We start from the raw sequence: 26,502 nt of genomic DNA on the forward strand, positions 1-26,502 counted from the left end.
GTGTGTGTATACGCGCGCGTGTGTGCGGAAGGGCGAGGGGGGCGAGAGAGAGACAGATAGAGAGATCGAGAGAGAGAAGGAAAGGGAGGAAGAGACAGACAGACGAACAGAGAGAGAAAGAGAGAGAGAAAGAGAGAGAGAGAAAGACAGAGAGAGAGAGACAGAGAGAGAGACAGAGAGAAAGAGAGACAGGTAGAGAGATCGTGAAAGAAAAAGAAAGGGAGGGAGAGACAGACAGACGAACAGAGAGAGAAAGAGAAAGACAGAGACACGGAGAGAGAGAGAGAGAGAGAGAGAGAGAGAGCCCGCGCACACGGGCTTTTTACTCCTAAACATTCACCTTTATTGAATGAAATGAAGACCACAACGCTTTTCCACGGACTCGACAAGAAATCTGTCAAATCTGACCACCAAAAAAAAAGAAAAGGAAAGGCCCTGTTTCTCCACGTGGGGTACGAAACTCAAACACACACACACACACACACACACACACACACACACACACACACACACAGATATCCTGAGGGCCACTGCATACCGTCACCCCTAAAATGTACTCATGGACTGAGCTGTAAGCGATTGGACTCGTCTACTTTTGTCAGTGCGGGTAGGGAGGGCTGTTCCAAGTACAAAGCGACTGTTCGGATGATCGCCCCCATTATACATGCATTGACTCGGCTGGCAGCGAAGAGATGGGTCCATTTACTTGAAAATAGGTAGAGAGGGTAGAATTGAGTTTGCCGCGAACATAGCGTTTCCTACAACATGAAAACTGTTTGTCTCTTCGCGAACAGATCGAAACGCTCTTTGCAACGCACCTCAGATGTATTGTCAACGCCGGATCATGTAATAGTTATCGTGTTTCCGAAACATACTTGAGACGTGTTTCAGACGATCGCCAGGCGGTCCGAAAAGGGCCCATGGACATAGCAGCTTCCACATCAACAACTTTAACGCAGCCTAGCCGCTGCCCCCCCCCCCCCCCCCCCCGGCCCCCCTAAAAAAAATATCACCCACACCGTGGCACAGTGACACACACACGTATACACACATGCACGCACGCACGCACGCACTCACTCACACAGACACACACACACACACACACACACACACACACACACACTGTGCAACCTCTACACTTGAGCTCCACGACGCGTACGCACGCACTCACTCACACAGACACACACACACACACACACACACACACACACTGTGCAACCTCTACACTTGAGCTCCACGACGCGTAAAAGGCAAAAAGATTTTAAAGCAAAAAAAGAAAAATGACACAAGGCGCGTGGCACATATTTTAATACATGTTGCCATTGTTCTGAAACAAAATGTCACAATAGCACACAGAGACCGACAAGCCATCTTGAACACGCGGCCAGTACAACTGGCCTTGACACGGAACGATTCAAGGGGGGCAATCTCAGTCATCTGAAAGAGGGAAATCCAAACGCAATCCGCCTTGTTCGATTTTATGGGCTTGGACGATAGAGAAAAATAAGAAAAGCAAAAGCTGGAGTCCAGTCTGGACGAAACTGCTATCAAGAACGCAGAATTGATTTTTTCTGAGTTTTTTTTAGCCGTAAGCGCCATGTTTATCGGAGCAGGAAACTCTTCCAGAGTGAGGCCCCTTTGTTGGTTTCACTGCGGTGAACAGCAGTTATGAGAAATTCGAAATGAGAAATGGCGCTTACGGCTAAAAAAAAACTCAGAAAAAATCAATTCTGCGTTCTTGATAGCAGTTTCGTCCAGACTGGACTCCAGCTTTTGCTTTTCTTATTTTTCTCTATCGTCCAAGCTCATAAAATCGAACAAGGCGGATTGCGTTTGGATTTCCCTCTTTCAGATGACTGAGATTGCCCCCCTTGAATCGTTCCGTGTCAAGGCCAGTTGTACTGGCCGCGTGTTCAAGATGCCGACAAGCATACTTCCACTTTGAACTGTCATTTTCTTTTCGACACAAACTATGTTCGCTGAGCGATGTGGGGACGGCATGTTTATTTCACGTATTCTATTCTGAACAATACAAACCCAGCATAATTACACCTGAAGTTGAAACTGAAAAATTGAAAGGAAGGCCGTCTAACAAAACTTCAGTGTTGGTTTGAGACTATATAGACGATATGCAGAAAAGATTGAAGTACTTTGTGCTGGTAAAAAGGTAATGGGCTGCATAAAATACTGTTAATTAGCTTTCAGCAAAGCAAACCATCTTTAAGGTTCCGTTATAAATCCCTCGGTCTTTACCCCCCCCCTCACCACCCCCCCCTACCATCCCCCCTCACCATCCCCCCCCCCCCCCACACTTGAGAAAAAAAAGAAGACTGAAAAAGTTAGGTTTTTTTAAATCAGCAGATACCCTCGAGGTACTCCGACATTATTATTTGAGTACACCTCTATTCCAAAGAATTGCAAATAACCGAAAGACCATTACTTACCTCTATGAAAAGCCAGCTGATTTGTCGCGTATTTCTCGCAATTCGTCGTCGAAATGTTTATCTGCGCTACGATTTCTGTGGAAAATGAGCTCCATTATGGTGTTATTGCCACCACAGCATGTCAAGCCACACACTGAATAACAGCTCTTCCAGTACCGTCTGCTTTCCACGCAGTCAGAAAGACGTGCGCGATTGTCGTCTGGTTCTCAAGAAAACTGTCAGTCTGGACCACGTGATTCGACCACGTGACCAGGCTTATCAGCTGGTACCCTTTGAACCTTCAGTTTCTCTCCGACATGAGAGCTCATTGAAAATGTGATCGTCAATTAGTGTTGTATTAATGATGTAACTGGAAAACAATTTTGCTTTCTTGTGTTTATTTCGAATTCACGATTTCGCTGCTTCTGAATTTTCAGAGCTCTACTTTGCCAGGTAATCTTTCTTCTTTGCATATTCAGTTCGCTTACCCGTGCACTTTCCTACCCAAATAAGCTCACCAGGGAAATTCACTGGAGACTGATTAGGTACAGTGACATACTAGCGCGAACTCTTTATGTTATTTGGACAGTGTTAGATACTGCTAACACAGTGAGATAACAGGTTTACCTTGACTTAGTCTGCTCTGATTCCCATAAAGTGCAGACGAGAAACGCACTCTGCTTGTCCTATATTTTAAACGTGATGTTTTTTATTTATTTTTTATTTACTCATTCATTCAATGCTTTATTCAGCAGTGAAAGGTAAATATGCGCCGAAATGGCTGCAATCTACTGGCCGTATAAAATTTCATATCACACGGCATCACTGCAGAGCGCCTAGAACTGTACCCACGGAATATGCGCGATATAAGCGTCATTGATTGATTGATTGATTTATTATCCGTTTTCCTCTCTAAATGCCAGCAAGAGCTTTAGACTTGAGAACATTAGAGAAGCGGAGTAGGGAGGAAATGTGGACGGGGGTTCTATGAGAGATTAAATAAACTTCACGCCTCGTTGCACGATGTCTGTCCGTATAACGTGCAATCTCTACTATATATAACAAGAGGCGAAGCCTTCAAGGCTCACGTAAGAAATCGACAACACGGTGTGTCAACTGATTCCGTTCATCCACCGGATGTTTCCGTTCATCCGCAGGATGTGTCCGTTCATACAGCCCCATTTTCGTCACTTGCTTCGGGAAAAACGTTGTGGTAAGTCGTGTGGGCAGCGCGCTTGTGTGATATTGAAAGAATAAGGTAGCGAAATGGTTGGGCTATGTGTACGATAAGTACCAAGGTGCTAGTGAATCCTAATAATAACACACGCGGGCCGAACGTGGCAAAATTGCCTGATTTTTTAACATTTTCTTGTTTTTCTCGCTCTGTTATCGAATCTGACCCTTGATTTGCACATGATCACCAAAACCATTGCCTGTTACGACATTTCGCTTGAACAGAAGTTTATAGAAACCCATGGCTTTTGTACAATCACTTGTCTTTTGAAAACATACAGATTCCGTTCATACCCCATGTTTCCGTTCGTACAAAAGTGCATGTTTCCCTTCGTACGAAAAGCGTTTCCGTTCATACATATTCGTTAGATCAGAGTGAAACAGGCCCCCACTACAAGTTCTGTGTATTCCAATCGTTTTCAAATAGCACAAAGTACGAATGCGTGTGATATTGGACCTATGTGAACCATAAGACGAATTGAATTTGCAAAAAACAGTTTTGTGTCCGTTCGTACTGATTTTGACGGGAAAATGTGTCCGTTCGTACCACTTTCATCAAATGTTTCCCTTCGTACCCTTTTCAGTAATGTGTTCAGTGACGGAGCTTTCTGTGTGTTTTGATAAGAACGAAGATTGATTTGTGCACTTGTGCTTGCTTTGCAGCACTGCAACTAAGACTGAACTAAGTACATGTAACATGTACATTTGTATGTTACTCCTATCATGCCATTTGCTTCACCTGTGATAATCATGAGCAGAATTTAGACAAATCAAGAAAAAACATTATCCAGGCTCTATCAGTCCTTTTTACATTTAGTCAAGTTTTGACTTAATGTTTGAACATAAATGGGGAATCGAAACGAGGATCGTGGTTCATGTGTGTGTGTGTGTGTGTGTGTGTGTGTGTGTGTGTGTGTGTGTGTGTGTGTGTGTGTGTGTGTGTGTGTGTGTGTGTGTGTGTGTGTGTGTGTGCGTGCGTGCGTGCGTGCGTGCGTGTAGAGCGAAACTACTGGACCGATCTTTATGAAATTTTACATGAGAGTTCCTGGGATTGATATCCCCGGACTTGTTTTTCTTTTTTTCGATAAATATTTTTGATGACGTCATATCCGGCTTTTTGTAAAAGTTGAGGCGGCACTGTCACACCCTCATTTTTCAATCAAATTGATTGAAATTTTGGCCAAGCAATCTTCGACGAAGGCCGGACTTCGGTATTGCATTTCAGATTGGTGGCTTAAAAATTAATTAATGACTTTGGTCATTAAAAATCTGAAAATTGTAAAGAAATTTTTTTTTATGAAACGATCTAAATTTACGTTCATCTTATTCCTCATCATTTTCTCATTCTAAAAACATATAAATATGTTATATTTGGATTAAAAACAAGCTCTGAAAATTAAAAATATACAAATTATTATCAAAATTAAATTGTCGAAATCAAATTAAAAACACTTTCATATATCTTATTCCTTGTCGGTTCCTGATTCCAAAAACATATAGATATGATATGTTTGGATTAAAAACACGCTCAGAAAGTTAAAACGAAGATGGTACAGAAAAGCGTGCTATCCTTCTCAGCGCTACTACTACCCCGCTCTTCTTGTCAATTTCACTGCCTTTGTCATGAGCGGTGGACTGACGATGCTACGAGTATACGGTCTTGCTGAAAAATTGCATTGCCTTCAGTTTCATTCTGACAGCTTGACTAAATGTTGTATTTTCGCCTTACGCGCCTTGTTTTATAAATGTCTTTGATGACGTCATATCCGACTTTTTGTAAAAGTTGAGGCCGCACTGTCACACCCTCATTTTTTTTATCAAATTGATTTTAAAACTTTAGCCAGGCAACCCCCGTACTATGGGATTGCATTTCAGCTTCAAAGCTTAAAAAATGATTAAAAAAAAGTTTGGTCATTTAAAATCTGAAAATGCTAAAAGACTGAATGTCTTGGTTTAGCTTGCAGAAAGCATATTTTGAACAGGTTTCACATAAGTTTAGATCTTTGAAATGACATTGTGTAAGGAAACTGGAAGAAGACACACTTATCAAAATGTTTGCTCTTCAGTAAGATTTTAAACAGGGATGGTATTGCACCAGAAAAGCCACAGTCGCGTGTTGTTGCACTCATGAACAACATGCATTATGGGTTATACATAAGTCGAATTAGGGGTATTAAAATGCTAATTGCACAAGCTTTCTACCAAAAATCACAAACGTCATGAAAAGCGTACGAAGGGAAACAATTTGATGAAAGTGGTACGAACAGACACATTTTCCCGTCAAAATCAGTACGAACGGACACAAAACTGTTTTTTGCAAATTCAATTCATCTTATGGTTCACATAGGTCTAATATCACACGCATTCGTACTTTGTGCTATTTGAAGACGATTGGAATACACAGAACTTGTAGTGGGGGCCTGTTTCACTCTGATCTAACGAATGTGTATGAACGGAAACGCTTTTCGTACGAAGGGAAACATGCACTTTTGTACGAACGGAAACATGGGGTATGAACGGAATCTGTATGTTTTCAAAAGACAAGTGATTGTACAAAAGCCATGGGTTTCTATAAACTTCTGTTCAAGCGAAATGTCGTAACAGGCAATGGTTTTGGTGATCATGTGCAAATCAGGGGTCAGATTCGATAACAGAGCGAGAAAAACAAGAAAATGTTAAAAAATCAGGCAATTTTGCCACGTTCGGCCCGCGTGTGTTATTATTAGGATTCACTAGCACCTTGGTACTTATCGTACACATAGCCCAACCATTTCGCTACCTTATTCTTTCAATATCACACAAGCGCGCTGCCCACACGACTTTACTACAACGTTTTTCCCGAAGCAAGTGACAAAAATGGGGCTGTATGAACGGACACATCCTGCGGATGAACGGAAACATCCGGTGGATGAACGGAATCAGTTGACACACCGTGGACAAACATTAACACAAACTCAATCACTCCGTCACACATACACACACACAGTAAGCATAGGTGACACGGTGCAAGAGTGCGAGACACTAGATCTAGATCTGTCTGTCTGTAGCCTACTTTACTTACGGGGACACGACTGCCAGATGGCCAGATCGACACTGCGCTTTCGACAGCGCTTCCTCGCGCAGACACTGGGAAACACGCTGTGCAGATAGGAAATCTCCTTTGGTATCTTCTTTATCTATTTTTCTGGAGCTACGAAACCGAACAATGTGAAATCGTCTTCTCCGAATCGGCGAACTGCAGCTCGGTGATAACTGTATCTATACCACAATCCTTCACGCGATCTGACCTAACCTTGACCCCTGACCTGGTCTACATACCACACACGACACAAACCAGTCACCTGTTTTTACCCCCCAAAACCCTCCACCACCCGTTTTCTTTGGATACACACTTTAACTACATACGTGCCGACGAAATGTTGATCATTGCTTCAATATTTTGAAGCTGTTGCTTGGATAATAACCAGGTAAAATTAGTATTTCGGTGTTCAGTCAAATGTTAAAGTTTCTACCACAGACATACATACATACGCACGCACGCACACACGCACGCACGCACAGACAGACAAAAGTTAGCATCGCATAGGCTACACTTACGTGAGCCAAAAATGGATGTAACTGAGTGAGTGTGTGTGTGTGTGTGTCTGTGGTCGCCATAACTCACAGCCTGTGACAAAAGGCAAGATAAACAAAATGTGCATGCACACTGTCTAACACTAACAGATGTGCACCTGGGTTTTGGTTTCCTGATTCATTGTTTCCTTTCTCAGATCATGCAACTCTCCATTATGGAATACACCGTATAAAGTCCGGAACAGAGTCTACTAGCTGTTCATCGGTACATAATGCCAGTGATAATTGAAATTCTATATTGCTGTTATACGTAGAATAAATGTGACCCTCCACCACGGAATGAGTCGCATGTCATCTTTGCATGTGTGACAGGGGAGGCTACCGCTCCTTTCACAATGGACTCTGCACCCGGGTTGTTGGCCTTTAAAGTCAACACCTGTGGTTTGTAGAGTTCTGTTTGTGATGAGGTGATCGTAGTGTTTCGGCACTCGGTTACATCTGGCGCTGCGAGCAGGGTTGGGACTCGGCATGATATGTTCAGGTAATGGCATAATATGACCACTGAACATTTTCGTGCTGTTCCCATTCTGCGAATTTGGGATGGACAGTGGTCTCCCGGGTCGGAACTTAGGGACGAAGTTCATTTCAAACGATTGTGACAGGGGAGGCTACCGCTCCTTTCACAACGGACTCTGCACCCGGGTTGTTGGCCTTTAAAGTCAATACCTGTGGTTTGTATAGAGTTCTGTTTGTGATGGGGTCTGGTGGTTTCCGATTGTCTGTATGTTCATGGAAACCTTCGGGTTTGCATAACAGTTTTTATAGGGCTAAGAAATTAGCCCTAATATTTTCAAACCTGTTTGATTGCACTTCGCTTCCCGAGGTGATCGTAGTGTTTCGGCACTCGGTTACACATGATTTTAATATTTTTACATTTTCCTAAAGAGTGTTCTATGCTCTATCCAGTGGTAAAACCCGTTTCAGAAAAGAGCGAAAACTTGAGTTATAAGCCTGTAACTAAGGTGACCCTTACACTGTAACAGTTACCAGACACTCCCCTGACTTATATTAAGCCTAGCGCAGAACTGCACGAGGTGACATGCGACTCATTTCGTGGTGGAGGGTCACAAATGAAGTAGAAACAGCTTGACTGGAAAGTACAGGAATGTTCTCGAAGCCAAGGGAGTCAACTCTGGCTTTGCTAGCAATGAAAGGGAGGTAACTCTTACCATGCAAGCATATTATACTTTATCATTCTCAAACGATGAACAGGAATGACGTTAAACCCGGGCGAAGCCGGTCCCTGACTGCTAGTTTATTAATATAAGTAAGTTGAGACAGTTTTGTTTTTATGTATGTCGTATACTATTGGCAAGTAAAATAAGTGTCAGGGATATCTGCGAATAAGAAACCCACTTCTTCATGAATAGATGACACATTTTAAAATTCAGCCATGCTTGCTGTATCGTTTAAAAAAAAATTGTAATCTTAGCCTGCTCTGGCTTTTGAACACGGTGTGTCTGTTCGTTAAGGGCAGAATATACCTGCGCAGTTTCAGCGGCACAGACGACCCACTGCATATTATTGATGCTGCGATAGGGATTATGACGAGTACATGGCCTGTTTTCCTTTCACACAACGTGTAGCGGGCTGGGATAATCTGCAGTGCGTCGTCTGTCCTGCTGAAGTTATTAGAACGCTAGATCAAGTCAAGCAGAGTTCCGAATAACTGAACGTGAGACTGCCCTCAACGTCTGTTTTTATCTTGATCTTCACATGTCACCTTTTCACCTCTTGGACTAATATTTCATGAGCTAGTTTGATCGCCTGAAGCAATGAGATAATGTTTGAAACTTAGGTAAATTATGCTTGTTTTAGATAGGTATTGTGTCCAATACACGTTGTTGACAGGCCAAATTTTGTTTCTTTTTCAGATTTGGAAAAGAAAATATTATGGTATTATATTATATGTTATCGAATTGGATTAGATTGGAATGAATTGGATTGGATTGAATTGAATTGCATTGGATTGCATTGCATTGCGGCATTGCATTGCATATGCGTGGCTTTCCTAACTTTGCTGCACCCGTTCTCTAGCATACTGATAAACGATTCTTTCACTGAATCAAACAGTGATTCGTTAATTCATTTTATCATTGCACAACACATAACCTTAACCATTGCTGCACAGCTCGTTTTCATTCCATGCAACCCTCTTCCTCACCCCACCTAACCTTACTCCTGTTTCTCCAAACCCAAACCCACCAGTCAGAGCCGGCCCATTCCAGGCGAAACTCCCTTTGTTTCTGCGCCAGTAATGTCCGATTCAGGCCGATATGACAGCTGACCTATGAAATATGTAACTGTGGCGTTTCGCTGCTGCATTTAGTTGATTGGCTGTTTTGCATTTTTCTCTGACAGACCATTAGAACATGTTTCTAAACAGCCGTTATCACGCCCTGGGTCGTGGAACGCCCAGTTGTGTCCACCGCAGGCGCTACACACGATTATGTCCCCCGCAAGACCAACCACATGGTAGGTGTCTCCAAATTAATGCCTTAAAATAATAGATAACCAGACTTTCTTGTATTGAAGTTTATATCATACTGACCGGTACTTTTTTTTGCACTGGATCAGCCAGTTTTTTTTATCATTTATACTCTCGTGTACTACATAAGAGAAGAAATTTCACCAAAACAGGTCAGAAATACTGTCCCCCACGTTAAAAATGATAACATAACACAAAGCACGGTCAACAGAAGGGCTTAAATCTTCTTTCTTGTCAAAGTCTAACTACTTGTGGATACTGCTTTTCATTTTTAAGTTTCAGCTTAGTTAAGTTTAGACTCACGATGGGTACAAAGATCAAATTTGACGGGGTAAGATCCCCGCAGCTTGGTCAAAAATGCGGGGGACCTTATCTGGTGTCTGCGGGGGACCTTACCCACTGAGAATCGAGTACCACAAAATAACGCTAGGTTAGAGCAGCTTATCCGCGATGCTGGTGCCCCAAAACGCGCATACAAGTCTGCAAGGTATCGAAGATTGAACTGTGAGTATTAGAATAGTGATTCAAATGGTAGTTCTGGGTTAATTTGTAAGAAATTGAGACCTCTCTGCGTAAATTTCACGGGCTTCGGCAGAAAATCGAACGGCACTGTTCACGAGTACACAACAAGACCTAAGTACTTATAGCCTAGGCAATTCTGCTACCCCCCGCGGGTTAGGGGGAGTCCCATATTGGTTGGGACTAGAAAGAATTTACCCGATGCTACCCAGCATGTCGTAAGAGGCGACTAACGGTTCTGTTTCTTCTCTTCTTTTGTCTTATTTCTGCCTTACCAGTCCTTTCACCTATATTTCCTTCCAAGAAAACTCTCCCTACTATTCCCTGCAGTTTTCCAATTCTTTTCTTGTTGTCTTATTTCTACCTGACTGGATCCATCACCTTTATTTCACTTACCAAAAGTCTTCTTTTCCACATCCTTATTTCTCTGCACCCCGCATGTCGTATGAGGCGACTAACGGATTCTGTTTCTCCTTTAACCCTTGTTGAGTGGTTCTTGTATAGAATATAGTCAATGTTTGTAAAGATTTTAGTCAAGCAGTATGTAAGAAATGTTTAGTCCTTTGTACTGGAAACTTGCATTCTCCCAGTAAGGTCATATATTGTACTACGTTGCAAGCCCCTGGAGCAATTTTTTGATTAGTGCTTTTGTGAACAAGAAACACTTAACAAGTGGCTCTATCCCATCTCCCCCCTTTCCCCTATCCCATCTCCCCCTTTCCCTCGTCGCGATATAACCTTCGTGGTTGAAAACGACGTTAAACACCAAATAAAGAAAAGGCAATTCTGCTTCGGAATATATCTATAATAAATAATGTGATCTGCCATAAAATACCTTCACAGGGCAATTCGTTTGCGATATATCAACTCTGCTTCCGCGTGCGGGGGACATACTCGTGTGTAGCGCCTGTGGTGGACACAAATAGGCGTTCCCCGATCCAGGGCGTGGTTATGTGCTTACTTTGTGGTTCGTGCTTACTGATCTTTTTGTGGAACATGTTTTTTATGTTGCCTTCACGTTAAAGCATTTCTCTATTTCAAATATGTTTCTCTGTTAAGTATGCCTTCCTTCCAGTGTTACCCATCTTATATATGTTACAGTAAATTCTCGAAACTAGGAAATTTGCGAAATCCCTGAAAATTTCAGTGAATTTGTGAATTTCCTGTTTCACTCGGGGATTTCACGAATTTCCTAAAAATTCTAGGAAATTTGCGAATTTCCTGAAATGAGCATGCCATTTTTTCACAAATTTACTGAACAATGAAAAACGTTGCAGTAAATTTGTAAAATTCTTAAAAAATAAAAAAAAGAGTCCGTTTTCTTTATTTTACATTGTGATTTTGATAGATTTACTGTTAGAAGAAAAAAAAAGAAAAAAAATTGATTTGAGCATGATTTGAACCGAACATCTTCAATTTTTGGGTCCGACACACTACCAATCCGCCACGCCAGCCACATGAAAGAAAAGTGAAAATAAGTTATAAGAAGTTTGTGGTGTTGGGATTACGAAAACTCATGTAAAAACAGCTCACACCTGAACTACCAAATCTGACAGACCATAAGCCTTTGCAGTTCAGTCCGCGTTTGGTTCATTTTGCTGCTAGGCAGCCCAACAGGATGGCAGGCAATGCAGATGTTGAACTGAAGTTCACCACAGAACTTTTCAGACAACGTGCGGAAAATAAAACATATTGTTTAATCCCAAAGTCGGAATGTAACAAGATTGTGGAAGATGTCAATATTATAACCTGGCGAAGTGAGTTTATCTTTCTCTGTCGGTCTCTCTGTATGTCTATTGCTCTCTCTCTCTCTCTCTCTCTCTCTCTCTCTCTCTCTCTCTCTCTCTCTCTCTCTCTCTCTCTCTCTCTCTCTCTCTCTCTCTCTCTCTTCTCTCTCTCTCTCTCTCTCTCTCTCTCTCTCTCTCTCTCTCTCTCTCTCTCTCTCTCTCTCTCGACCCATGACAAAAGGTGTAGTTGTGCGTCCAATCATCAGCAAGGAATTTGCATCACGAGGACAAGTTGATCTTGTTGACATGCAGTCCATGCCAAGCAACGGTTACAAATGGATCATGGTGTATCCAGACCATCTCACCAAGTTCTGCGTCCTCCGGCCTATTAGGAGCAAACGCGCTGTACAGGTTGCAGCCCAGCTGCTTGACATCTTTCTCGTGATCGGTGCTCCTGCAATTCTCCAAAGCGATAACGGCACTGAGTTCACAGCCAACATCATTTCAGAACTGAAAGATTTTTGGCCAACATTGGTATTAGTTCACGGGAAGCCGCGACATCCACAAAGCCAGGGATCGGTTGAAAGAGCAAATGGTGACATCAAAGACATGCTGGTGGCTTGGCTGGCGGACAACCATACTCAAGACTGGGCAAAAGGGATAAAGTTTGTGCAGTTTTATAAAAACTCTTCCCATCATTCGGGAATAAAGCGATCCCCCTACTCAGCACTATTCGGCAGCGAGGCTAGTGTTGGGCTCACAACATCATCTCTACCCTTTGAAGTCCTGAAGAATTTGGAAACTGAAGAAGATCTCCAGGCACTGGTTTTGCATCAGCCATCCTCTGAATCCAGCGATCCATCTCCTACAGAATCAAACCCTCAGACTCCTTCAGAATCAATCCCTCCAGCTCCTTCGGAATCAAACCCTCAGGCTCATTCCGAATCAGACCCTCCAGCTCTTTCGGAATCAAACTCTCAGGCTCCTTCGGAATCAAACTCTCAGGCTCCTTCAGAGTCAAACCCTCCAGCTGCTTCGGAATCAAACTCTCAGGCTCCTTCAGAATCAAACCCTCCAGCTCCTTCGGAATCAAACTCTCAGGCTCCTTCAGAATCAAACCCTCCAGCTCCTTCGGAATCAAACTCTCAGGCTCCTTCAGAATCAAACCCTCCAGCTCCTTCGGAATCAAACCCGCCAGCTCCTTCTGGATCAAACACGACTCCTTCTGAATCAAGCGATCCAGCTTTCGGTTCGCAATCACTTACTAGTTGCATGGACACACCGGTCATCGCAGATGTTCCAGGACAAATGTTGGATGCTCGCAGTGATCAGATCAAACGGTGTGGAGCAGATGCTTTTTCTGGTCAAATGTCTCAAGCACAGCGAATGGTGAAGAGAAGTCGGGTGGACCTGAAAGCCGGAGAAGTTGGTGATAATGTCGCTGTGCCCGTGCCTCTAGTGGATCGTGGCAGAGGAGATCCAAGAAATATACTTGGTGTGATTTTACACAGGGACGTGGAAACAGACATCTACACGATGGCGGTTAAGGCTGGTATCTTACATGGCGGATATTCTCGAAACCAGTTTGATTTATGTCCGCAGAGATTGCTAACCGAAGAAGATGTCTCTCTTGACAATGCTGTGTTGTTGCGGTCAGCCGTGATAGAACAGTCAGCATCAGGCGGGCAAGGCTTTGTGAAATGCAGCTGTGCAGGGTCGACAAAATGTAAAACAAATCGATGCAAGTGCTACAAAGCCAAAGTACTGTGCAACTCAAGATGTCACAGCAGCCAATCCTGTACCAATGAATAAGACGCACCATGAAGAAATTTGTAAGCGTCTTTTCATTGCCATAATTATGTCTTGGTTTAAACACGGTTTTATTCAATTAAACATGAGACAATAATAAAACGAGAAATAATAGGGCCATGAACTCAAGCGAATGCTTATATTACGTGCCATATGTCTGAGCTGTACATGCCCGGCTTGTTTTGTTTTTATCTTGTATCATAATGGACTGTTCTACCACGGCTGGCCGCAAATGACAGTATAGGAGAGAGATGTGAGCGACACAATGTACCTTTTAATGTACTCGTTCAAATTTTATGTTAACAATTTTATGAAATAATTACAGTTTAAGAGAGAGATGAGTGTCATAATGTACCTTTTAATTTTACTCGTTCAGATTTTATGTTAAACATTTTAGGAAACGTGACAGTATAAGAGAGAGAGAGAGAGAGAGAGAGAGAGAGAGAGAGAGAGAGAGAGAGAGAGAGAGAGAGAGAGAGAGAGAGAGAGAGAGAGAGAGAGAGAGAGAAAAAATGAGTGTATAACTTGCATTAATATAAGGAAATCAGAATCATTAAATGGTTCACAAGCAACCAACAAAGCACTTGTATATCTTCAAATGTGTTTCGGTAAATTTGCGAATTTCCTGCCCCTTGAAAACAGGAAATTCGCAAATTTCCGCAGATCTGTCTTGGCTTTTGCACGGGACAAGAGCATCCGTGCACTTCGGCACATAGCAAAAAGTTATAGCCAAGCTGCTTTCTAAACAGAGTGGATGTAATTTTTTCTGAATAAATTTCGTAACTGACAACTATATCAATCTATGACATTAATTATGTAAAATAAAATCCCATCCCACAAAGAATTATTCAGTTTACACCTTGTAAAACTTCGAAAGATCTGTGATTTACAGGATTGTTTAAACAGGAGGGAAGCATGGTATCTTTAAAATGTAAGACACACTTTCCAAACTTGAGAAACCTTTTATCTAGTTCTGAATAAATATACGGAGGTCTACTATGGCCTACTGCTATGGTGATCTTATCCAATCGTCGACGCAAGAAACTGACGTATAAACAAAACGAAAAACACCCAACAAAAATTAAAACATAAAAAAAATACATTAAACAAATACGGTGAAAAAAAAGACATAATTTTATGCATATATTGTAGTCCAGTATCGGTCGAAGTAAATTTACTCTCTTAGCAAAGGCAGCAAGGCAAAACAAGTCGCGTAAGGCGAAATTACAACATTTAGTCAATCTGTCGAACCCACAGAATAAAACTGAACGCACTGCATTTTTTTTCACCAAGACAAAACAGCTTCGTCAATCCGGAAGTCGCTCATTTTTACATTTAGTCAAGGGGGAATCGAGACGAGGGTCGTGGTGTATGTGTGTGTGTGTCTGTCTGTCTGTCTGTCTGTCTGTCTGTCTGTGCGTGTGTGTGTGTAGAGCGATTCAGACCAAACTACTGGACCGATCTTTATGAAATTTGACATGAGAGTTCCTGGGAATGATATCCCCGGATGTTGTTTTCTTTTTTTCGATAAATACCTTTGATGACGTCATATCCGGCTTTTTGTAAAAGTTGAGGCGGCACTGTCACACCCTCATTTTTCAATCAAATTGATTGAAATTTTGGCCAAGCAATCTTCGACGAAGGCCGGACTTAGGTATTGCATTTCAGCTTGGTGGCTTAAAAATTAATTAATGACTTTGGTCATTAAAAATCTGAAAATTGTAAAAAAAATATTTTTTTTATAAAACGATCCAAATTTACGTTCATCTTATTCTTCATCATTTTCTGATTCCAAAAACATATAAATATGTTATATTTGGATTAAAAACAAGCTCTGAAAATTAAAAATATAAAAATTATTATCAAAATTAAATTTTCGAAATCAATTTAGAAACACTTTCATCTTATTCCTTGTCGGTTCCTGATTCCAAAAACATATAGATATGATATGTTTGGATTAAAAACACGCTCAGAAAGTTAAAACGAAGAGAGGTACAGAAAAGCGTGCTATCCTTCTCAGCGCAACTACTACCCCGCTCTTCTTGTCAATTTCACTGCCTTTGCCACGAGCGGTGGACTGACGATGCTACGAGTATACGGTCTTGCTGAAAAATATCATTGCGTTCACTTTCATTCTATGAGTTCGACAGCTTGACTGAATGTTGTATTTTCGCCTTACGCGACTTGTTTTTCCTTGCAACACGAAGTGAAACTGACATGCAAGAATAGCGTACTGCGGTAAGCAGGGAAGCGCGCTTTTCTGTATTCTTTTTAACTTTCTGAGCTTGTTTCGAATACAACATATTATATTTATATGTTTTTGGAATCAGGAAATGATAAGGAATAAGATGAAATCATTTTTGGATCGATTTCTTAAATAATAATCGAAGTACTAATTAACCTATTTTCGTTAATTGTGATCACATTTTAAGAGTAAACATGACATGTATATATTTTTAGATGAAGAATACGATGCAATCAATTTTAAATCTGTTTGCGAAAAATCGATTTTAATGACAACTTTAATGAGCAAACTCATTCATTAACTTTTAAGCCTCCAAGCTGAAATGCAATACCAGAGTCCGGGCTTCGTCGAAGATTACTTGACCAAAATCTAAACCAAATTGGTTGAAAAATGAGAGCGTGACAGTGCCGCCTCAACTTTCACAAAAAGCCGGATATGACGTCATCAAAGATATTTATCCAAAAACTAAAAAAAAAAAAGTTTCATGAAGATCGGTCCAGTAGTTTCTCAGAATCGCGTTATACACACACACACACACACACACACACACACACACACACACACACACACACACACACACACACACACACACACACACACACAAGCCTACATACACCACACCCTCGTCTCGATTCCCCCCTCTACGTTAAAACATTTAGTCAAAACTTGACTAAATGTAACAATAAAAGAATTGTGTTGTAGTGTTTGATAAGTTACAGATTATCTTCATGTAAGTGTATATACTTATTAAAGCTATGGGGTGGTTGTAATTGCTGTAGTTTCCTAATCATGTTGCATACATTTGTTATCGTATGTCTTATTGTGTCCCATGTTCTTTTTCTTATTTATTTCTCCAGTTCTTTTAACAAATCTTTTATTTACTGCAGCTATGAATCGACGGAATGACAAGCATTTCGTGTTCCATCTGCAGCTGTCATGTCATAACCTTTCCTTCTTATCTTCACCATTGTTTGTCTGTGGTTGTATGCGTGCGTGCCGCGTATATATATACATGTATGTATGTGTGTGTGTGTGTGTGTGTGTGTGTGTGTGTGTGTGTATGTGTGTGTGTGTGTGTGTGTGTGTGTGTGTGTGTGTGTGCAGGGCCGGACCAAATGAGTTGTAAGGGGGGGGGGTTCCTCCTTTTTTTTTTGGGGGGGGGGGGGGCAAATCAGCGAAGTGGCGAAGCCACAAGCGCGCGCCTGCAAAGCAGGCGCGCGAACTAGGGGGGTCCGGGGGTATGCTCCCCCGGAAAATTTTTGAAAAACGGTTAAAATCTGTGCAATCTGGTGCATTCTGGGCCTTGTTTTGAGGGTTAAGAGCAGCATTGTTTTGGTGCTAAAACTAGTAAAAAAACAAAACACTCAAAGCAAGGTACATGCTTTTTCCAGGGGTGGGGTTCCGGAACCCCTGGAACCCCCCCCCCCCTGGGTCCGGCCCTGGTGTGTGTGTGTGTGTGTGTGTGTGTGTGTGTGTGTGTGTGTGTGTGTGTGTGTGTTCAAGAGAGTCATCATGCAAAGAGGCATGTGTGAGAAAAAAAAGGAGAAAAAAAAGAAGTTCCATCTGTAAACGTTTACCATGCCTGTTAATGACAGTAGACTTCAGTTGTTGACGTCTCGTCGTGTCCACCTAAGAAACGTCATGCGTGAGAAGGCAAAGTTCACGGCAATTAATGAATACACGAGTGACGCATTACGCAATTTCTGTGCACGTCTGTGCCTTTGCCTGTGTGTCTGTGTTTGAACATGCAAGAGCATGAATGATGTGTCACAGTAGTGTATTAAGAAAAAGGGGGTAAGAGAGAGAGAGAGAAATAAAGGAAGATATGTTTGGGATATGGAATGAAGGGGGGGGAGGGGGGGGGGCTTTCGCGGGCTGGGAAGGTGTCACAAACAATGACAGAGATTGTGTCATATTCCTTGTTTATAATTATGTGTGTGAGTCTGCATCCCTGTAGGCTACGTCTATATGTAAGCACGGTCGAAAAGGAAAGAGAGAAGAAAAAAAGCGATGGAAAATTCTGGGTCGAGTATGTTTCCTGCATCTTTATCTATATATATATACGACTAGTGTCTGTGTGTCTGTGTGTCTGTCTGTCTGTGCGCGATGCGCGGCCAAGGTTCTCGATGGATCTGCTTCAAATTTGGTGGGCTTATTCAGAGAGACCCCGGACACAACCTCATCGATGAGATATTTCAACACGTGCTCTCAGCGCGCAGCGCTGAACCGATTTTGGTTCGACCTCAGCTATTTTGGTTCCATCTCAGCTACCCGGGCCCCCATACCGACACACCATAGCCGCTACACCACATCACAACGCCAAAGTTCTCGGTGGATCTTTTTCAAATTTGGACACCGTATTCAGCTACACCCCGGACACAATATCATCGATGAGATATTTCAACACGTGCTCTCAGCGCGCAGCGCTGAACTGATTTTGGGTTTTGTGTTCATTTCACCATTATAAGTAACTCTTCCTTATCTTCTCCAGTGTTTGGCGTTTATCTCCCTTCCTTCGTGTGGCTTTCCCGTTCAGTTGTAAGTTACTACTATTTTTAGAATGTCACTGCGCTGTCCACTGCGCTGTCCACAACGCTTCCCTTGCACCCGTAAGTTGTTCTTACTGTCAAAGTGAAAACGGGTCGAATCAATTTATAGCCACGCGAAAAATACATTCTCACCTATCTCTATATATTTATAGATACAGATATGCATATATATATACGGCTTCTCTGTGTGTGTGTGTGTTTGTGTGTGTGTGTGGGCAAAAACCTATGTATTATAGAGTTCTGTTTGTGATGGGGTCTAGCGGCTTTTGTCTGTCTGTATGTTCTGGCATGTGAGAAGCCACAGCAGATAATATAGGGCTACGAAATAAGCTCTAAAATTCTCAATCCCGTTTGACAGGACTTCGCCTTTCAAAGGTGATTGTGGTGAACCGCCACGCTGTCTGTCTCTGTCGCGCCGTTCACCCCAAATTCCCGTTTCTGAGAGTTACTATTTTTAGAATGTCACTGCGCTGTCCAGAACGCTTCCCTTGCACCCGTAAGTTGTTCTTACTGTCAAAGTGAAAAGGTCGAATCAATTTATAGCCACGCGAAAAATACACTCTCACCTATCTCTATATATTTATAGATATAGATATACATCTATATATATATACGACTAGTGTCTGTGTGTCTGTGTGTCTGTCTGTCTGTGCGCGATGCGCGGCCAAGGTTCTCGATGGATCTGCTTCAAATTTGGTGGGCTTATTCAGAGAGACCCCGGACACAACCTCATCGATGAGATATTTCAACACGTGCTCTCAGCGCGCAGCGCTGAACCGATTTTGGTTCGACCTCAGCTATTTTGGTTCCATCTCAGCTACCCGGGCCCCCATACCGACACACCATAGCCGCTACACCACATCACAACGCCAAAGTTCTCGGTGGATCTTTTTCAAATTTGGGCACCGTATTCAGCTACACCCCGGACACAATATCATCGATGAGATATTTCAACACGTGCTCTCAGCGCGCAGCGCTGAACTGATTTTGGGTTTTGTGTTCATTTCACCATTATAAGTAACTCTTCCTTATCTTCTCCAGTGTTTGGCGTTTATCTCCCTTCCTTCGTGTGGCTTTCCCGTTCAGTTGTAAGTTACTACTATTTTTAGAATGTCACTGCGCTGTCCACTGCGCTGTCCACAACGCTTCCCTTGCACCCGTAAGTTGTTCTTACTGTCAAAGTGAAAAGGTCGAATCAATTTATAGCCACGCGAAAAATACATTCTCACCTATCTCTATATATTTATAGATACAGATATGCATATATATATACGGCTTCTCTGTGTGTGTGTGTGTTTGTGTGTGTGTGTGGGCAAAAACCTATGTATTATAGAGTTCTGTTTGTGATGGGGTCTAGCGGCTTTTGTCTGTCTGTATGTTCTGGCATGTGAGAAGCCACAGCAGATAATATAGGGCTACGAAATAAGCTCTAAAATTCTCAATCCCGTTTGACAGGACTTCGCCTTTCAAAGGTGATTGTGGTGAACCGCCACGCTGTCTGTCTCTGTCGCGCCGTTCACCCCAAATTCCCGTTTCTGAGAGTTACTATTTTTAGAATGTCACTGCGCTGTCCAGAACGCTTCCCTTGCACCCGTAAGTTGTTCTTACTGTCAAAGTGAAAAGGTCGAATCAATTTATAGCCACGCGAAAAATACACTCTCACCTATCTCTATATATTTATAGATATACATATATATATATACGGCTTCTCTGTGTGTGTGTTTGTGTGTGTGTGTATGGGCAAAAACCTGTGGATTGTAGAGTTCTGTTTGTGATGGGGTCTAGCGGCTTTTGTCTGTCTGTATGTTCTGGCATTTGAGAAGCCACAACAGATAATATAGGGCTAAGAAATAAGCTCTAAAATTCTCAATCCCGTTTGACAGGACTTCGCCTGCAGAGGTGATTGTGATGAACCGCCACGCTGTCTGTCTCTGTCTCGCGATTCACCCCGGCGAAGCCGGGTATTCCTCTAGTTACAAATAAATTTAGATGGGTTGACATCGTTGTACCGATAAGGCAGAAGTTTGCCACTTGTGTCAGCTACTTTTTTTTTAAATAGAAAAAAGTGTTCCTTGACCCACTGACCTACGGAGAGCAGGCAAAGGCTATGACATTTTCTCACATTATATTTAAGACCGTCGCAGATAATTTTGGTCACAGGCCCATGCAATGTTTACGGTGAAGGACATTAATTTTAGAGATCATGTTATTAAAAAGACCAAATAGCAAAATAGTTTTCATGCGTCTGTGTTCGTGGAATCGCTGAAATTATAATTATACCACATAGTTCAAACAAAAGTGGACACATCAGTGACAAGGTTAGATTTTCCTTTTTAAGTATTTCGGCAGATATACTGCCTTCGTCAGGATGGTTTGAAAGTACGAAATGACGGCACGTGATCTACAGTGTAATATTATACCAGATAGAAGAGAAAGGAGGAGAAGAGGTTGAAAAGTTGAAGAAGAAATCCATACTTTACGGCTGGAAAGAATGAAGTGCGGACTAGATCCGATCATCATTACTGCGACCCTGTATTCCCCCAATATTACTCATACCCCCTGACCCCCGACACCCTCCGAAAAGGTTACCAAACAAATTAAAGCAGTCGAATGTTAGTATAGATCCTCTATAATTATAGATGATGGTGTTTTACAGGACATAGATGGAGGGGTGTGTGTGTGTGTGTGTCTCTGTCTGTGTGTGTGTGTCTGTGCATCGCCATGTGTGGGTGTGTGTGTGTCTGTGCGGTTTGTGTATGTGTGTATGTATATGTGTGTGCGTGTGTGGGTGTGCGTGTGTCTGTGTCTGTGTCTGTGTGTGTGTGTGTGTGTGTGTGTGTGTGTGTGTGTGTGAGAGTGTTTGAGTGTGTGTGTGTGTGTGTGTGTGTGTGTGTGTGTGTTCATTTTGTCCTTTTCTCCTGAATTTAGGTGGCATCTCGATAATAGGTGGTGTCCTAGTAACACGTCTCTGTTAGGCTTCCTTTCTATAGAAAAACGCGTTTTTAATTCTTAAAGACTTATAACTGAGTCTGATATTAAAACTGTGTCTTTGGGTTATTGAGTTCACTGACTCCACTTCACTTTCTCAGTATTCGCCACCTTTCACATCTCATTGCAGGCAGATGGTCTCAGATGACGTCATGATGTCCGTTGCTGAGGTGAGTCAGGAGTCGGTCACCAGGCGGCTGGAGAAGTACGACATAGTGAAGAAGCCCGAGCTGGCCCGCCTGTTCCCCCCGGGCCAGTACCCCCACACCCGTCGCTGTGCCATCCTCGTCCCCCTCTTCTTCCACCCGTCTGATGGCCAGCTGCACGTGCTACTGACACAGCGCTCTTCTACACTCAGGTGGGGTGACACTGTGCACATGCATTTCTGAAAACCGCTGCCCCAACCTTCCCCCCTTTAAAAAAAAAGAAGAACAATAGAAATAAAAGAACTCTCTCTCTCTCTCTCTATCTCTCTCTCTCTCTCTCTCTCTCTCTCTCTCTCTCTCTCTCTCTCTCTCTCTCACTCTCTCTCTCTCTCTCACTCTCTCTCTCTCTGTGGCCGCTCCCAATTTAATTCACCACACTCACCAGAAATAATTAATGCTCAGGAAGCAGCCAGGTTGTTGTTGAAGGATCCTCTTAAGCCCGACCAGATATGTGATGCTGGCGTAGTCGTTTTCACCGGAAGAAAGTTTTGTCTTACTATTTCCATCCTCAAAGAAAACATAATATTCTACACCTGTGTATGTGTGGTTTGCTGGCGGCTCCTTCGCCCATCTGTGTCACGCCACATTGCACGTGCTGCTAGCAAAAAGGTTACACAGACGTTCGTTTGAGGCTGTCATAATATTACACTGCGTCCCGGATTCTATTCTCTGCTCTCACCAAGTTGTTTGCTCGGGCAAGCTCGCAGCTGGTTTACACAAAACGTTATTCAGTTTTAGTATCGTGACATACACTATAAATATTGACATAGGTCAAGTCAAGTCAAATTTTATTTCTAGAAACCCCATGGGGGTACATGAAAAAAATTTACAAAAATACAAAAAAATACAAGAACAATAAAAAGAGGAATGCAGGTTATTCCATCAATATATACACATAAACTAGTTCCGTTGAAAACAATAAAATATAAAATAACTTATTTTACAATGTGGAAATCAAATCTCCAAAATGATCGTTCTCGTTCATTCCTACGTAACATTACGTGGGAATAAAGAACCCTACCATCAGCTGTCTAAATCCGAACGAATCCAAGGGGAAACATAAAAGAAGTAACTCACAGCTGATTAAGTCCTTCCCGTGTAAGCGTTCATGGACACCACCACACAGCTGTACATGCTTCTGCACGAGAGTAGAGAATATTTCCACTAAGCCTGATATTAAATGGGCGAAGTCGACTTGGCGAAGTCTACTTCACGAAGCTCGCTGCACGATGCTTTGGTATTACATTTCGGTAAAAAGACTTGCGAAGTTAACTCGGTTCTTGTTCAATGGACACAAACTATAAAGCAAAAGCAGAAGCTCTCATACAGGCCGCCTCCTTGGTTCAGGACTCCGCAGACCCTTGCTACCAAGTTTTCTTCCTCTCGGACTCCCTTTCAGTCCTTCAGGCCCTAGAGAACGACAAACTCCCACAGCTGGCCAAAGCATTACAGATGGTCAGACAAACCAGAAGAGTTGTCCTCCAGTGGATACCAGCACACTGTGGGATACCAGGAAATGAAAGGGCAGATGAGCTGGCGAAAGAAGGAGCCGTGGAAGATCAACCTGAAAACACTGTCAGCTTTAGTGAGCAGAAGACAATCATCAAGGCATTGATGAGGCCAAGGACAAACAGAGATGACTACCACACAATGTCCAGAGAGCAGCAAGTCAACCTCATCAGGCTGCGTACTGACCACAACAGGCTCAATGCTCACATGAACCGAAAGTTCAAGCTGGCGCCATCACCAACCTGTGCCTGCGGTCAAGAAGACCAAACAGCGGAACACATCTTACAGCGATGTCCCTTACTAGATGAGGAACGAAAAGAAGTGTGGCCGTCACCAACTCCCTTGCAGACCAAACTATACGGCAGTCGACAGGAGTTGGAGAAAACGACAACATTTATCACCAGTGCTGGACTGATCGTGTAACCTCTGCGAACGCCAAGAAGAAGAAGAAGAAGTTCAATGGACGATGTTCAGAAATAACTCTGCCGGGTTTGTACAGGCTGTGAATACTCTTAATTAATTTAAGCAAACTTTCCCACGTGACATAATAGGCCAGTCACTAGCGAGGGGTGTGTCTGAAACAAGTGGTCAAGAAGCACGTGTGGAAAGTTTGCCTCAATAAGATCAGAGTGTTCACTCTTTTACAACGCTTACAACCCCGGCAGTTATTTCCGGAGTTCATCAATTAAGGAAGGCCTTACGTTAGACATTACAAAAATTAGCCACGTAAAAAACATCAGCCACGTTCCTATCCTTCAATAGCTGTTTTCTGTCTAGAGTAGGGTTGTCTGTGCCAACATTCTTTCCGTAAGCAATACCAACGTCAATCTGCGAGTTTGCCAAAAGATCATACTATATGCACAGGATTCTTTCCATAAGATTACCAACCCCCCGCGGGTTAGGGGGAGTCCCATATTGGTTGGGACGAGAAAGAATTTACCCGATGCTACCCAGCATGTCGTAAGAGGCGACTAACGGTTCTGTTTCTTCTTTTACCCTTGTTAAGTGTTTCTTGTATAGAATATAGTCAATGTTTGCAAAGATTTTAGTCAAGCAGTATGTAAGAAATGTTAAGTCCTTTGTACTGGAAACTTGCATTCTCCCAGTAAGGTCATATATTGTACTACGTTGCAAGCCCCTGGAGCAATTTTTTGATTAGTGCTTTTGTGAACAAGAAACAATTAACAAGTGGCTCTATCCCATCTCCCCCCTTTCCCCTATCCCATATCCCCCCTTTCCCCGTCGCGATATAACCTTGAATGGTTGAAAACGACGTTAAACACCAAATAAAGAAAGAAAAGATAAGATTACCATCCCGAAGAAGGCAGTAACGTGCAGAAATATTGATTATTGAAACAAACGTAGCTAACCCGGGTACTGGTGTGTTTTCTTTTTATTTATATGCACAGGAATGTTGAAATGTACCCAAGTAAAAGGATGCGGTTATGTCATGTGAAAGTCTGGACATACCTGTGATGGTAAGCATGATATATTGTATGCGGGAGAGACAGAAAATAATTAAAGCCCCATATTCTTTCTAAGAAGGGGTTACAGAACGAGTCAAGCTTATCACCAAAGAAGTCATACGAATTTGATGAAACACACCAGTTATGAATTTCAAGAACGTTTTTTGTGTGTTACCCAGCTTGTTATGAATACAAACTGGTGGCAATTTATGAAGCATACACATCGTTAGTTAGCACACGTAAACTGCTTACATTCTTCAATGGTTTATTCCTTCTTCTGCCATACCGGTGACCCATTCTTGTTTATTGATTGATGATGCTTTTTAGCTTATATGTCTTCATTCTCAAATTTCAGCTCACACCCTTCCCATGTGGCGTTCCCAGGGGGCGTGCAGGAACCCACAGACGCAGACGACACCCACACTGCACTGCGCGAGGCGCACGAGGAGATTGGCCTGCCACCTGATGACGTCACAGTAGTTGCGCACCTGCCGCCTTGTTTCGTCAGGAACAACAACTCTGTCTACCCAGTGGTCGGATTCATACCCAGCGACTTTACACCAAAACCCAACCCCCATGAAGTCTCACTGGTGTTCAGCGTTCCTCTGAGGACTTTCACCAGCGATCTGGTGACCTTCAGCAGCTTCGACTTGAAGGGCAGCAAAATGCTTTACCCATCAATGACGATCCAAGTGAACGAGGACAGGAGGCCAGTGGTTGTGTGGGGCTTCACATGCTCACTGTGCGTACACGTAGCGCGCACTATATTGGGACCTTTCAAGCGAGTAAACCTGTTCGTGGGCGAGGCAGCAGAACTTTCTCTTTGGCGTAAGGAGGTTGACGGAGGCTTCAGGGATGACCTGGATGACGACGATCGTGATGACAACGTGTTTAGAGACTGGATGGCTTTGTATCATGTAGTGTGCAAAGCTACTCGCCCTAATGCGCACTTGTGATTGTAGACTGCGAAGGATGCTGTTTGACAGAAGGGGGGTCAAGGACGTTTAAAGTAGAGATGATCTTGATGGCGAAGAAAAACTCGCTGTTTTGCAGAAGGGGGGTCAAGGACGTTTAAAGTAGAGATGATCTTGACGGCAAAATAAAACTCGCTGTTTTGCAGAAGGGGGGCCAAGAACGTTTAAAGTAGAGATGATCTTGACGGCGAAGAAAATCTCGCTGTTTTGCAGAAGGGGGGTCTAGGACGTTTAAAGTAGAGATGATCTTGATGACGAAGAAAAACTCGCTGTTTTACAGAATGGGGATCAACGAGGCTGGAAGACGGTGAAAGCGACAGTTGTGACGACAAATGTTTTAGAAATGGGATGACACTTTCTCGTGTTGTGTGGAAGGCTTATCGAGCTAATGGTCGACTGTGAGTGTAGGCTGGGAAGGATTCTGTTGTGTGTTATTAGTTGTCAGTTTTGAAATACGATGTGTGATGTGCATATTATATTCAGTGCAGGTCTCAGGAATTTGAAGTGAGTTTGTGCTTTCGAGTGGTTCAGAAAGAGTGTTGGGTTTACTTTAATTATGTATTCCTGTGTTTTGGACGAAAATAGAGAGATGTCTTTAATATTTGATGAGTGAGCAAGCGGTTAAGTGCAGAAAAGTTCATCGAGACACACGCACACACACACACACACACACACACACACACACACACACACACACACACACACACACACACACATACACACACGCACACTC

The 26,502-nt window shown here is 42.7% G+C and overlaps 1 protein-coding gene across 4 annotated transcripts in view; it reads left to right on the plus strand.

The window, feature by feature from the left end:
* The window catches only part of LOC138963188 (uncharacterized), a 75,287-nt gene extending 49,020 nt beyond the window's left edge, over nucleotides 1–26,267 (plus strand). For 3 of the 4 annotated variants that reach the window (XM_070335247.1, XM_070335253.1, XM_070335239.1), the window contains exons 2-3: nucleotides 21,745–21,972; nucleotides 25,151–26,267. In XM_070335247.1, the coding sequence (XP_070191348.1) occupies nucleotides 21,749–21,972; nucleotides 25,151–25,751 (825 nt within the window). In that variant the 5' untranslated portion in view covers nucleotides 21,745–21,748 and the 3' untranslated portion in view covers nucleotides 25,752–26,267. Of the gene's footprint in view, nucleotides 1–9,650; nucleotides 9,765–21,744; nucleotides 21,973–25,150 lie in introns of all 4 variants that reach the window. The other variant, XM_070335230.1, reaches the window with a different exon arrangement.
* Nucleotides 26,268–26,502: the final 235 nt, after the last annotated feature.

Source organism: Littorina saxatilis, linkage group LG1 (genome assembly GCF_037325665.1).
Source record: "Littorina saxatilis isolate snail1 linkage group LG1, US_GU_Lsax_2.0, whole genome shotgun sequence".
NCBI lineage: Eukaryota > Metazoa > Mollusca > Gastropoda > Littorinimorpha > Littorinidae > Littorina > Littorina saxatilis.